Below are 14,059 nucleotides of genomic sequence, written 5' to 3' on the forward strand. Positions count from 1 at the left end.
CCAATTTGAAATTCACGGTCTTCCTAATTGTTACCTAATTCCTATGCACCCAAGAACAGCGGCCAAAGCGGAGCACTGTGGGTTACATACGGGACACCTCTGGAGGCCAATAAATTCTGTTTTAAGATGCGGCACTTCCACACTGGCCTTTACTCGAATTTTTAAATTTGAACTTGACGCTACACCCAGTTATGATATCAATACTAATGCTCCCTAAATCGAGCTAATGGTATTTACAGTGAAGACACATCATATTGTAATCTCAATCAAACTGCCTTAAATTTGAATTTACCTCATATTACAGATGCAGCCTTAGCGATCTAAAGACTGACTAGAGCAGGCATATGTTGCTGAGAGGTGCGTGAGATCTGGTCAAAAAATGCCAATTATTGTTGGTTACAAATTTTTAAGGAAAACCATCTTTTTAAAAATCCCTGTAACATTTTGACAAAACCTCCCCAATTGATTTTTTAAAAAGTTCTAGAAAAGGGTGAAATTTCCAGTTTTTCACTCAGAAAGTGCAAAATGTTGACCACAATGAAAACCATCCACAAGAATTTCAGTTCAAGCAGGACTCAGCTAGGGCTTACGTGGGGCTTCTAAACAGTGCCTATAGGGCTTGTGCACATCCTGACTATCAACCACATAGGCTTGGCCTATACTTAAAATGTTTGCCAGCGCTGCTAAGTCAGTCAGGGGTGTATTTTTTTTCCTTTACCTCTACCTGACTTGGCTCAGCCAAGCCCCAACACAGACACTGTTATACCAGCAAAAGTGTCATTTTACCAATATAACCTTCTCCATTAGAATAGTAAATTATACTTGTAACAAACGATTCCCTTCTAACAACCGACAGAAACAATGATTTAAGAGTTAAGCCATAATTACAACTGCAAGAGAAACTGCCAGATTCTTCCACTTAACAGAAAGCCTCCTTCCTTCTTACCTCTGTCAGTTATTTCAACTCCTTCTCCTTTCATCTTGCAAACCAATTTTTCTTGTAGCCTTCTTACTTCTGCTTCCTTCTGTTCCAGTTTTCCTTTCAAAGATGCCAGTTCATCCTGTACAGAGCCATAATCATTTATCCATAAGAACAGCAGTTGAATTTTAAAAGGAGCTTTCAAAATATTTTTTACTATTTAAGTTAGAGATGGTTCCCAATGGAAATTTCACACCTAAAAAGCCCCCGGGGAAGAGGCTCATCTGGTGTAAGTTGTTATGGAATATCATAACACTGGGCTAATAACATCAGCTGAGAATTTGTCCCCAAAACTTTGAACCTGAACTTTGTAGCAAAAGCCACTATCTCTAGAACAGAACAGACCCTTTCCCTAGGTTCAAACAGCCCCAAACTTTGCAATAGTTTGGATTCAAACCGAGTTTTCCATGCAAGTCCCATCACCAGTTTAAATGTATACTTTTTTTTGTCTGAATTAAAAATAGCAACAGGAAAAAGGGTTATTTCTTTTCAGCATGCATAAATAGTAGAATTAAAGAGGATGACACAAAATGCTTCATGGCACTTTCACAGCACTTTTGTATGTTTGAAATGCCAAAAGTGAAATACAGTTGCATAATAATTAAATCATGCTGTATTTGGGGTCTAGAATTTTATCTGGTAGCATCTGAACACACAAAATGCGTATGCTTATGGCATGTGTTTGATGGTTAATAGATGTTGCTTTATTTATTTTTGAATTCAGCACTGTCTCAAAACAGGCCATGAACAATTTTATCAATTCGAACAACTGGCTATGAAAGAAAATCAATCAAAATATAATAAAAGCAAAACACTCTGAAAAGCAATTCAGACAAAAATGAAAGAAAATAAGTCACAGGCAGTTTTAGCAGTGTGGCTCTAAATATGGAAAAACCAGACCAAACCTCATGGACTAGATATTCCATCTAAGCTCATTTTCCATTCTGACAATCTAGGATTGTGTCCCTGTAGCTACGCAGATTAGCTCACCTACAACTTACATTTTAGATGGTTTGCCATTGCATCTCCTTAGCAGTGATTTGATTTTTAGAACTAAACATCAGAGAGTGCGTAGGATTCAGGTCTCATTTCATTGGAATACTCAAAGCTCTTACAGTGCTTGGGATCAGAAAAATGCTTCTGAACTGATGCAGCATTAAGTTTTGTTTCCAGACTTGGGGCCCAAATTCTGCTCACCTTATTACACATCCCTTTGGCCTCAACTGGACTCCTCGTGGGAGTAGCTGGAATAGGATTTACCCTTTATGGAAGTGTATTTTACAATTATAAAATGGTATCTGCTCAACTTCCTTTCTAAAACCAAAACACAAAAACGTCTTTGCAATTCCTAGCACTTCTATTAAATCACAAAACTAATAAGTCAAAATTTAACATTTAGATTTAAATGCCCCAGACGCTTCAAACCAGTACAGATTTCAGTGCAAGGTTTAGTTCCACAGAGCATGTGGGTCTGGGCCCCTACACTCTTCCACAAATGTGTCCCTGAGAATCTTTAAGAGTCTTTAAAATAAGAACTGAGACTGAAATGAGAGTTCCATTCAGTGTCTCATGTAGAGTACAGTAAACCCTTGAGATACGCACAATCAAATTGTTCATGTCTTGGGTTAACATGACTGCCATCCCTGACAGAAGCTAAGAGGGGAGAGGAGCCAGGAGCCAGGCTGCCCCCTGATTTCCAGCTCCCCACCACCTGAGGGACCCAGGAAACTGATCAGCTGCTTAGTCTCCTGGGTCCCGCAAGTGGCAACCAGCAGGAAGATGGGAACCAGGCTGCCCCCTGGTTCCTGGCTCCCTGCCACTCTGGGACCCAGGAAACAGACCATTCCTACTTCTCTGGTCAGTTACCTGGCTCCTGAAAGCCCAGTGGAGCCAGAAACCAGGCTGCTGTCTGGTTCCCATCCCCCGCCAGCTTGCATGAAAAGGCAAGTTATGCAGGGGTTGCAGAAATGCAACCCCCACGTAACTCAAGGGTTTTCTGTACCTTTCTCAGTGAACTTAACGTGGTCTATTAGTTTACGTTAGTAACGTACGTGAAAGGTGATGTATTACAATTATTTACTTGTTTAAAATACATTATCAACTCTTTGGTGAGACATTACTGAGAAACTAGACTCACAGCCATGTTATTCTGTAGCTTCACAAACAACAAGTAAGTGGTTAGGAGTACCAGCCTTGTAAACCCAGGGCTGTGAGCCCAAACCTTGAGGGGGCCTTTCCAGGGCATGGGGCAGGTTAGATTAAAAACAAAACATGTTAGAGATGGTGACAGGTCCTTCTGTGAAAGCAGTGGATTGGACTCGACCTCTCAAGGTCGCTTCCAGTTCTATGATGTGACAAGAAGCCTCTTTATGACAAGCAGTCCTGTAACACCTTAGAGACTAGCACATTTATTAAGTCATGAGATTTTGTGGGTAAAAGCTCAAAAGCTAATAGCCTAATAAATGTATTAGTCTTTAAGGTGCCAAAGGACTGCTTGTTATTTGAGAAATTAGTGTGTGTCTGTCTGTCTGTTCTGCTCTAGGCAGTAAGAGCTTTTTCTGAATAACGAATGCAAGCCAGAGACGTGAAAATTACCGTTCTGAAGGGAGATCATTTAAATTTAAAATAAAGTTGTAGGTAACACATTGAAGGACCATGCACCTCTGAAATTCCTCTAGACATCTATTTATGCTTTAAAATTTATAAAGAACATCTTGCCTCAGAAGGTTTAGTTTCTACTGGTAAGAGTACACTGCATGTCAACAGGAAGTAATCGATAAAGAACACAGACAGCATGACAGCAAGATAACACACAGACCACAAAGCGGGTTGCGCAGAAAGGATTCAAACAGGCCCAATATTACCCACGATCTACTACACCTTTAATATCTGGCATTTTTGCTCCATCCGCTGTTTTTCATACTGCATCTGACCCACTTTGATTTTCATGCTAGAAAGTTTGGCCATTAAAGACTGGTAACAGAGACAGAAGAATGAGAGAAAACTAGATAGAAAAGAAACAGGCTAGATTGCTAATGGCATTCGCAAGAGTTAGATACTTCAGAGAGATGACACTAGAGTTGCACATGGCATGGCTTTCTCTTCAGGATAAACATGGATAATTTATAGCATATTTGAAAGAAAATAATGCTTAGTTTTCATCCCGTGCCCAAACCTCTCTTATTACAAACTTTACTTCCTGACCCACAAGCATAGGAATATCTAAACAGAATTTAAATACAGCATTGCTGCTAGCAGCTAGTTAACTAATGCAAGGGTGCTTCTCAGAAGTGGGGTTGAACCAGTGGCCCTGATCTGAACCTTCACCCCTGATTTCTGTGTTGAGGTTTGAAATCAGAATTTTATACACAAATGGTTCTTTTCTTTAAAAAAAAGGCACCACAAAAACCCTGGATCTGCAAACTCTGAAGACCTTAGTAAGTGGAAAACCAGGCAATTCTAAAGTTTGCAACCTACGCTCACCTCTCCCCTCTTTCCCACTGTGTAACTCACTTTGGTAGATTTAAGCTTCTTCTCGTACTGAAGTTTTTCATTATCCATCTCTCCCACCCTTAACCGTAATTCATTGATTTCCTGCATCAAACCCTGCATGAGAGGGGGGAAAAAAAACCACAAAGAAATTCAGTAAACAAAACAGAACAACTTAACCACACATCAGTGGGGAAGTAAAAACAAAGCACTAGCTTCCCTCCCTGCTCCCCTACACCCATGCATACAGATACACAAAGTACAAAAATAGGTCAGGACAAATATTCAAGCAACTCAGAGCTTGGTGGACCATCCATGGGCTCCAATTCTGGAGGAATTCAGGAACGAAGGAGAGAAGCAGGTGAGCAAAGGGAGCTTTCTGTGGCTGATGTGCTCTCCATGTTCCTTCTTGGCCACGTATAAATCAAAACAGGCCACAGTCTGGCCACATTTAGAGCACTTCTATATTTCCAGAGCAGCACAGAGACTGTTACGTAACTTAGAATAAAACCCATGGATTTCCCAGTTTTCTCTTCAAAGCACCAAAGTAATGCACGCAGGCAACAATCAGCTGAATTATTAACTTTTAAGTGAAAAAACCAGCCTGATCCTCTGCCATCCTGCAGTCATTTATAGCTATATAAAATAATGAGAATGTGGATACAAAATGCTACAGTCCTGATCTGGTAACCCTTGACACCCACTTTGCAAAGGCGTGAAGGAAATAACAAGGAAAGAGAGACTCTGTCCTAATAACTCTGCAATATTTCTATGAGATTAGGTCTTGTTTCTGGTCCTCCCTCTAAAATACAAATGGGAAAATACCAGTTACCCGTTAAAACAAAACAAAACAAAAACAAAAACAAAACAAACCCTCTACTTATACAAAATCAAACAAGCAAGTTACTTTTATCCAAGACTGCACACCAAGATCAAACAAACCTCTTACTGGAGAGCAAGTGAGAAAAGATTACATAATATGAATCCAAATTATTTATGTATGTCATTTCAGTAGGTGACATTTCATTATTGATTGTTATATCTATATTGTCACTGAAACAGACAGAACATTATCCCTAAGGTTCTGTATTTTTGCTCATGTTAAGGGAAATGGAATAGCAATGCACTTTTCCCGAGGATAAATGCAACTGCCCTCACAAGCTGTTTGCCTCCTGAGCAATAAAAACTGCTGTGAACACTGTTGTGTGTGGGCTTTGTGAAATCCACTTACTCCCCACTTGCTTCAGAATCAGGCCTATCCCTCATGGATTGGGAACTGTCTTCCACAAAGATGTCCTTCTTTGCCCTTCCTGAACCTTTCGAAGCAGCTGCATTTCACCAAGCGTGACACAGGTACGGACAAGCAGCTTTCAATATTCTAGCAGTAGGGTGGGGGGTGGCAGGGGCAGAGCATTCTGGGCCACGAAATTCCAGTTGTAGAACTCTTTACAAAAATAAATCAGCTTAAACCCACGGTTGACTGTGTTTCAATCAAAAAGCAAGTAAGTGTTCCAGTGATTATCATCAACATTTCCGTTTTACACAGCTGCAAAGACAGATGAAGTGATTTGCTCAAGATCAAACAGGAAGTCCATCGCAGAGCCGAGAACAGAATCCAGGTGTGCAGTGTCATCACCACCAGACTCTCCTGCCTCTCACGTAGATTCAGCTGCCACACTATTTAAGGATTATCCATCATAAACAGGGTGACCGTCCATCCCATTTTGTTCAGGACAGCCCTGTATTTCAGGCGCCAGGAAGGTGCCCTGATTTATTTTAACAAAGGGGCTAACTGCCCTGTATTAATGCAGTGGGGGGTGAGGGGGCAGCTGCTGCCTGGTCCCAGCTCACCATACCTTGGGGAAACCAGGAGCCAAACTGGCACAGCTGCCACCCGGTTCCCTGTAGTTTCGGGGAGCTGGGAGGAGCACCAGCACACGGAGGAGCTCTGGTGGGGCTGCGGCCCCCCCCTTGGCACCCCAAGGCATGGGGCAGCCGGGAGCCACAGCTGCCCTTCACAGCCAGGGAGCTCCCATCCCCCGAGCAGGGTGGCAGCCCCCACTCAAGGCAGCCAATGCCAGAATAGGGTGACCATTTGTCCCATTTTGGCTGGGACAGTCCCCTATTTCAGGCACCAGGAAGGTGTCGTTACCCCCCCGCCAAAGATGTCCCATATTTAGCCTTGGGACATATGGTCACCCTAATCACAAATTACAGACAGTGAATTAGGAGTCCTTTATATCTGTATTTGCAGAGCACAGTGGAGGGAACAGATTTCACAAAGATCCTAGGGTAATTAAACCAAGAAGAAATGAGCAGTGTATGTATTTGGAACCCTCAGCTTCTCTAACACCAAACATTCACCACAAGACAGTGTTCTCCGTAAAAGTAAACAAGCCATGGCTTGCCGGAAAAACAACAAAAGGTATTTAACCATAAAAACCAGAGTTCTTCCTATTTGGCAGGAGAAAACAACGACCCAAGTGCTAAGGCCGGAGGTCTGAAAGAACCCTTTGGATAACTTTTTATTCAAACACGTCTGTTTTGTTAATCTGAGGTTTCCGCACTGATGCTAAGACCAGTATTACATTTTGGCTAAAATTGCTTTCATTTTAAGAAAGCACTGCAGCAATTGTGATGCTGTTTCACTGAAAAACAATCACAAAAAATATATTAACTTTTTATGAGTCCTAGAAAGCAGGCACAGGAGGATGGAAAAATGACTAAAGTCTTGTGTTTTAACAACTTTTGAGCCCCAAGGACAACATGTTGCTTAGTTTTACCACTTTTTATATAAGGTTCTGCAACCTACTTTCACCCGTGGCAGCCAGCCAGTAACATAGACCCTTCTTATGCGACAAGCTACGCAACATTGCCACCCCATTATATTTATGGCTGTCTGGAATGGCTTGCGATTCCTGACGTTCTCAGCCTACACTTGTCTTTTACCTGTGTCCACCCTAGTTCACTGGCTATACTGTGCTAGATACCCAACAACCCTGAAGATCAGATACCAGTATTTACATTGCTTAATTAAAATCAGACAAGACTGAGAAAGTGGATAATTCTTAACAGAAGAAAGGTGGGGCTAGGGCATTCAGTCAACATAGTCCTGAACTATGACAGGAATTTAAGTCATTCCTGTTGGTTAACAAGTACTTCTGGCTGTAGGGGTTAAATGGGGTCCCTGTAAATGGTGTGCTTCCTAGGCCATGCAGGAGAGATTTAAATGTCACCCAGCTGATGAGCAGAGCGCTCACAGCTTTTTGGTTTTTTTTTCGTTTCTATCAATGGTGCACATTTGCACATACCTCAGTGCACCTAAAATTAATTCCACACATGGAGGGAAAAAATCCCTGCACAGATGGAAATGATTAGCGGGAACATTGTCCCCGACTGTGTCGTTTGCTGGGTTCTGGGATTTCAGGTTTCTTAACCTTGTTTCATTTGGAAGATGGTGGAACATGCCATCCTCCTGTCAAAGGGGAAATCAGGTATATTATCCAGGACCAATAAGTCTTTCACAAGCACCCCTGTTCTCTGGGAACCGTAGTGTCACCTTTATCCCAGTGAGCAGCTGGTTCTGGTTGGGAACTGGGGTGTTAGTGTGAGCTGTGAGGGACTGGGCTGCTCCCCTGAACTGAGATGCAGTAACAACTGGAACAAGGAGCAGCATGTCACAGGCAGACCAGGCATCTTCCCCGTCCCACTGGCTTTCACGATTTCTCATCGTCTAGTTTTAATTAGCAATTGGCGCATAGTTCCCTCAAGCTGTTGCCCTCCCCTGCCAGTTTGAAGAAGATCACGCTCATGTCTTTGGAGCATGAACTCTGCCCAAGAGATTTGGTGTGAATGCAGCGGAATAGCTTTTAATAGAGACACAAATCAATGCCCTCAACAACAACAACAAGGGGTCAGTTAAAAAAACTCAAGACTATTTAAAATTGCAAATGTCAGTAAACCACGAACAGAGCTTAAAAAGCTGCAACTCTGAACTGCGGGGGGATGGGAAGAAACTCTTTTCTGTGGTTAAACGGATTAACCAAGTAATGGAAAAACCCATAAACTTGCCACATGAAACAGCTCTTCTCCATCTACTTGAAAGATTTACAGTGGTCTCAAAGGCCAGAATATATAGCTATGCCCAATGCAATTTAGACTTCTGGAACGAGAAAGATAATTAAAAGAGGGTGATTGTTCTGGAGGTTTTTTTGCTATATGTTTGTTTTCAAAACAACTGACAATTTTGCATTCCAGTACAGTGCTTATAACCTTATTGCTTGACATTGAAAAACCCAGAAAAAGACGTTCATAAAATCCTTATTCAAAATCCTTTCCAATTTTCCCTACCCACTAATTTAATGAAAAAATGAACTTTAATAGACCTGTTAAGAGGTACACACAACCTCACAGAGTAATCTTATTACAATATGCCAAGTGTTTTTTTTGCCCAGTCCTCATTGTTAACTACTCTGTCTTTCTCTGTCATGCCTAATATTAGATTGTAAACTCTTCAGGGTTGGAATCTTGGGGTTTTTTTTTACTGAATTCTATCATGTTCTTCAGTCACATTTGAGTGCTACTACATATGTGTCATTAAAACTACTATCCAACGCTTGCAAAGGAGCAAAAAGAATTAAAGAACGTCTAAGGCCACTTTTCAAACACAGAAATATTACCAGTATGTTTTGCAGAAGAAAATTGCATAATTCATCTCCTGCCAAAGAGTGGATATATTAACCAAGTAATAGAAAAACCCATAAACTAATGGAAAAACCCATAAGCATAATCTAAATTACTCTCCTTTGTCTATTTCAAGGCAGAGAAGTGGGTTAAAAGTCCATAGTGCTATAAAACCTTTGCCACTAGCACACCAAGGCCAGATTGTGTTCCTGCAGCAATGAGCCACGCAAGAAGAGGGGCATAAGCAGCCTCCACCTCTCTGTTATGCATCTACACAGCGAGCAGCAACAACCCCCACTCTTTGTGTTCCTGGACTTGACTGGGTACCACACAGTGAACTGCAGTAAGCTTGGCCTCTTTCAGTAGGAAGAAAGGATTGTTTTGTGGCTAGGCAGCAGATGAGAACTCAGGTGACAGGATACAGATGCGACAGGCAGCTCTGGGAACTACGGAGTGTGGTGTCATTTGAACGCTGAAGAGAGGACTGTTTTAACTTCAGATTGTGGCTCTGAAAAGGGGGCGATGGGGGGTGGCAGCACATCTGGCTGTGAACCCCTCCTGTAAATCAAATTTCCTCCAATTCGGAAAACATCATGTACCGAGGTATGTTTAGTTATTTAAAACAGGTGTGCAAAGTGAGGGGGCAGGCCCCTTCAGGGAGTGTGAAATTTCCTAAGGGGGGGCTGGGGGGGCACAGCATGATTGGCTGTTGGGTGTCAGGCTCCTTCACCTCATTAAAAATGTTGAAATGTTATTGCTTTTATGTCTGTGTATTCACATTTATAAACCAATTAATAAAGTTCTACAGATTTATTTTCTTACACGTGCTGGCATGATGAGGGGCCCTGCTAACTGTGGAGATGGAATGTGGGGCCTGAAATAAAAAGTTGGCGCACACCTGATCTAACACACCTCATTTGGATCAGAGGATCCAGTTCTGGCCATCATCAAGAGAGATGCTGTCAAGCTGGACAGAGCAAAGCTCTGAAAAGATGATAGAGAAGGAAACAAATGGAGAAGTTTTACCAGAGAACAAATTGACACAATCACGACAATTTGATACAGAAAAACAAATCAGTACAGACTGAGCTACTGACATTAATGATATCATTAAGCTTGAAAAGCTACTGTCTTTGAGAATACTGGACAGAGCCACTCTAGGACACAAATATTTAACTGGCAAAGTAAATTAAGTACAAGGAGTTGAAGGAGGTATTCATTTAACAAGGGAGCACTGAAGAGAATAAACTGACTTCCAGTTGAAGGAGAAGCAACAGTACTATATTTAAGTAAGATAGCTGTGTGGGAATCAATTATTTAATTCAACTGGAAACAAGTCTGTTTAGTACTTGGAAACAGCCTTTTTGGGGGGCCAGGACATTTTTCCTGTTTCTACTGGGCACAAAACATCTCCATTCGGCTTTGGTCTTTTTGTGCCTGTGAATAAATCACAGAATCACAGGGCTGGAAGGGACCTCAGATTGTCATCTAGTCCAGCCCCCTGCTTCAAGCAGGATCAACCCCCCACTAAGTCATCCCAGCCAGGACCTTGTCCAGCTGGGACTTAAAAACCTCAAGGGATTGAGAATCCACTACCTCTCTAGGCAACGCATTCCAATGCTCCACCACCCGCCTGGTGAAGTAGTTTTTCCTAATATCTAACCTACACCTCTCCCTCTTCAACTTCAGACCATTACTCCTTGTTCTGCCATCTGACACCACTGAGAACAGTTTCTCACCCTCCTTTTTAGAGCTCCCCTTCAGGAAGTTGAAGGCTGCTATTAAATCACCTCTAAGTCTTCTCTTCTGTAAACTAAACAAGCCCAAATCCCTCAGCCTATCCTCATAGGTCTTGTGCTCCAGACCCTTAATCATTTTTGTTGCCCTTTGCTGAACCTGCTCCAGCAAATCCACATCCTTTTTATACTGGGGGGACCACAACTGGACACAATATTCCAGATGTGGCCTCACCAGTGCCGAATAAAGAGGAATAACTACTTCTCTAGATCTGCTCGAAATGCTCCTCCTAATGCACCCCAGTATGCCGTTAGCCTTCTTGGCTACAAGGGCACACTGTTTACTCATATCCAGCCTTTCATCCACCATAACCCTCAGGTCCCTTTCCATCATACTGCTGCTGAGCCAGTCAGTCCCCAGACTGTAACAATGCTTGGGATTCTTCCATCCCAGGTGCAGGACTCTACACTTCTCTTTATTGAACTGCATCAGATTTCTTTTGGCCCAGTCCTCCAATTTACCCAGGTCTCTCTGGATTCTCCCTCTACCCTCTAATGAATCTACATGTCCCCCTAGTTTTGTGTCATCTGCAAACTTGCTGAGGGTGCAATCCAGTCCCTCATCCAGGTCATTAATAAAGATGTTGAATAACACTGGCCCCAGAACCAAGCCTTGCGGCACGCCGCTTAAAACAGACCGCCATCCAGATATTGAGCCATTGACCATTACCCATTGGGCCCGACCATCAAGCCAGCTTTCTAGCCATCTTATAGTCCAAGGATCCAATCCATATTTCCTTAACTTATGGAGAAGAATGTTGTGGGAGACCGTATCAAAAGACTTGCTGAAGTCAAGGTATATCCCATCCACTGGTACAAGAAGCTCAGAGGCAGGATTTTCAAAGCACTCAGCAGTGGCCTCCTTGAAATCAACTGACCATTGACTTCAGTGGAGGAAGAGTTAGGTCAACAAGGAGCAATTCCACAATTCTACTCCGCAAAATTATGGGACATCAATATTCAGAGTTGCCACCAAGTCTTTACTGCCACAGAAGGCTAAGTTCATGGAATTAGTAGGTTCTATAACAACACAAGTAGCTCTATGCTGCCTTTAGGAAAAAAAAGCACAAGTAACATTTAATAATAGTTTATTAGTTCTGGCATGGATGTCCTACAAATAAAACTGTATTATTTTTATAATTAATAACTGCATTTAAGTGCAAGTTAAATTTAATGTTACTTTATTACAGCATTTTCTTTTGCTCCCATAAAAGACCATGATTTGGCATATTCTAACGCATTTAAGAGAAACGTTGGTATTAACAGCTACCGTGCAAGTCAGCCTTTGGCACAGACTCTACAGTTGCAGTGCATGGCATGGAAAAATCACCTCTTGATTCCCATACTGCAACCTCTTTTCCTGAGACAGTGCTAGTTCCGCCTCCACTTTCTCCATCTGTTGTCTGAGTTCTGCTAGTACGTTAGAGAGGAACTGTAGTGCAGAGGGAAATGAAAGAAGGGGATCACAGAAAAGACTGGGAAAAAGATGGTTAACAGAATAGAAACACACAAAAAGGATAAAGGAAAAGCATTACAAGATCAACCACTTTGTTACCTGTTTTGCAAAACTTATTCAAGAAACCTAGCAGAGTCACAGAATAATTCAGGTTCAGCTATACACATTTCCTGTGATTATTTGGGTCAAATGTTGCCTCCCAAAAGAAAAGTCTGCCATTCATATGGATCTGTTTGCCCATCACTCAGACTGCACACACAGTCTTCGTTCATAAGGGTCAGATCACATTATTGCGTATGTTTTCTACATAAGGAAAGAATTGCACATTTTACTGACTGTTGCTGGGTGAGTAAAGAATGTTACAAGTTGTAGGAGTTCAAAAACCAAACAGTTTTAACTTGACTGATCCATGACAGTACTACTAATACTGAGAAGTCAATCTGTCTTTGCCAGATGGAGACCTTATTTCTACAGCACTGGTATGAATGGCACTAGTCTGAACTGGTTATGTTTCCTGCTTTAATGCAATAGCAATCATTCAGACAAAATTGCAATTGGACTGCAGGGAAAAGGCAGAACTTGAAGTGAGCTCCACAGCAGCTAGGTATTTTTGTTAAACTGATGAATGTTAACATTTAAATTATCATCATTAGCCTTCAGAATGAGTGCACGATTGAAGTCAATGGGGCTTGTCATTCCCTCCAGCATTATACTACCGTTTTTCTTTCGACCGATTCATTCACGTTTAGAACTCTACCTTTGCAACATGAAGGGCAAGACATTTAGATTCTTTTTATAAAAAGTCAAAGCTTAAAATTATCTTCAGTAACTTGAGCAGCCACCAGAAGATTGCTGGCATGGTACAGCTCAAGGCCACATGGTGGCTCAATTCCACCTCGCTGTTACCGTGTGTGACCAGGCTGGCCTTACAACTGAAACCCACCCAAAAAAGATTCAATTTAAAAATTAAAATAAAAAAGTATCTGTACTATGTAAACCAACCTGCACACCGAATGGTTTAATGAGCTGGTTAGCCTCACCAGAGAAATCCATCTTCCAAAGAGAAATTAAAACATTTACTGGGCTCATTATGGGCTTGATTGTGTTACCCTAAAGGGTAGTGCAACAGCTCTGGATACATGGAGGCAGCATACTTAATTACCACTTCTTAGCCCATATGCAGCCAAAGGAAGCTAAGCCATGAGTTGCAATTCTGCTAGGCCCTTATTCAAGCTTTAGATGGACAGGATGGTTCTTTATATTCATCTCCCACTGCCTCCTATCCTCGTAACCCCATGTAAAAGTCTGGCAGAATCCAGACCTTAGGGAACATCTGCTGGCATTTTGGACATCCAAGACACACCTCAGATATTGCGTAAAATGTTGGCCTCACTGAAATCAATGGCAAAACTCCCTCTGACTTTAATAGAGCCAGGATTTACACTCAGACTTAGAAGAACCCTCAAACTATCAGCGAGACATTACATGGCTCTCAATGAACAGCAGAGAAAAGTCTTTCATTACAAGAGCAACATGCCTGAGAATTTGATGCGACATTCACAACTATATACAAAATATGTGACCTGCTGGCCTGTAACACTGCAAGGCAATGTACCTGTTCACATCCCCCATGAAGTCCACCTCAATTCCCATTTC

The 14,059-nt window shown here is 41.9% G+C and overlaps 1 protein-coding gene across 17 annotated transcripts in view; it reads right to left on the minus strand.

Moving 5' to 3' along the window:
- PPFIBP1 (PPFIA binding protein 1) overlaps nucleotides 1-14,059 on the minus strand; it is a 195,727-nt gene that overhangs the window by 49,451 nt on the left and 132,217 nt on the right. For 5 of the 17 annotated variants that reach the window (XM_075004063.1, XM_075004068.1, XM_075004109.1 and 2 more), the window contains 4 exons: nucleotides 12,278-12,379; nucleotides 4,493-4,585; nucleotides 3,860-3,952; nucleotides 947-1,061 (listed from right to left, as the gene is read on the minus strand). In XM_075004063.1, coding sequence (XP_074860164.1) covers nucleotides 947-1,061; nucleotides 3,860-3,952; nucleotides 4,493-4,585; nucleotides 12,278-12,379 — 403 coding nt within the window. Of the gene's footprint in view, nucleotides 1-946; nucleotides 1,062-3,859; nucleotides 3,953-4,462; nucleotides 4,586-12,277; nucleotides 12,380-14,059 lie in introns of all 17 variants that reach the window. The other 12 variants (XM_075004183.1, XM_075004174.1, XM_075004166.1 and 9 more) reach the window with 4 other exon arrangements.

The sequence above is a fragment of the Carettochelys insculpta genome, chromosome 1 (genome assembly GCF_033958435.1).
Source record: "Carettochelys insculpta isolate YL-2023 chromosome 1, ASM3395843v1, whole genome shotgun sequence".
NCBI classification, from domain to species: Eukaryota; Metazoa; Chordata; order Testudines; family Carettochelyidae; genus Carettochelys; species Carettochelys insculpta.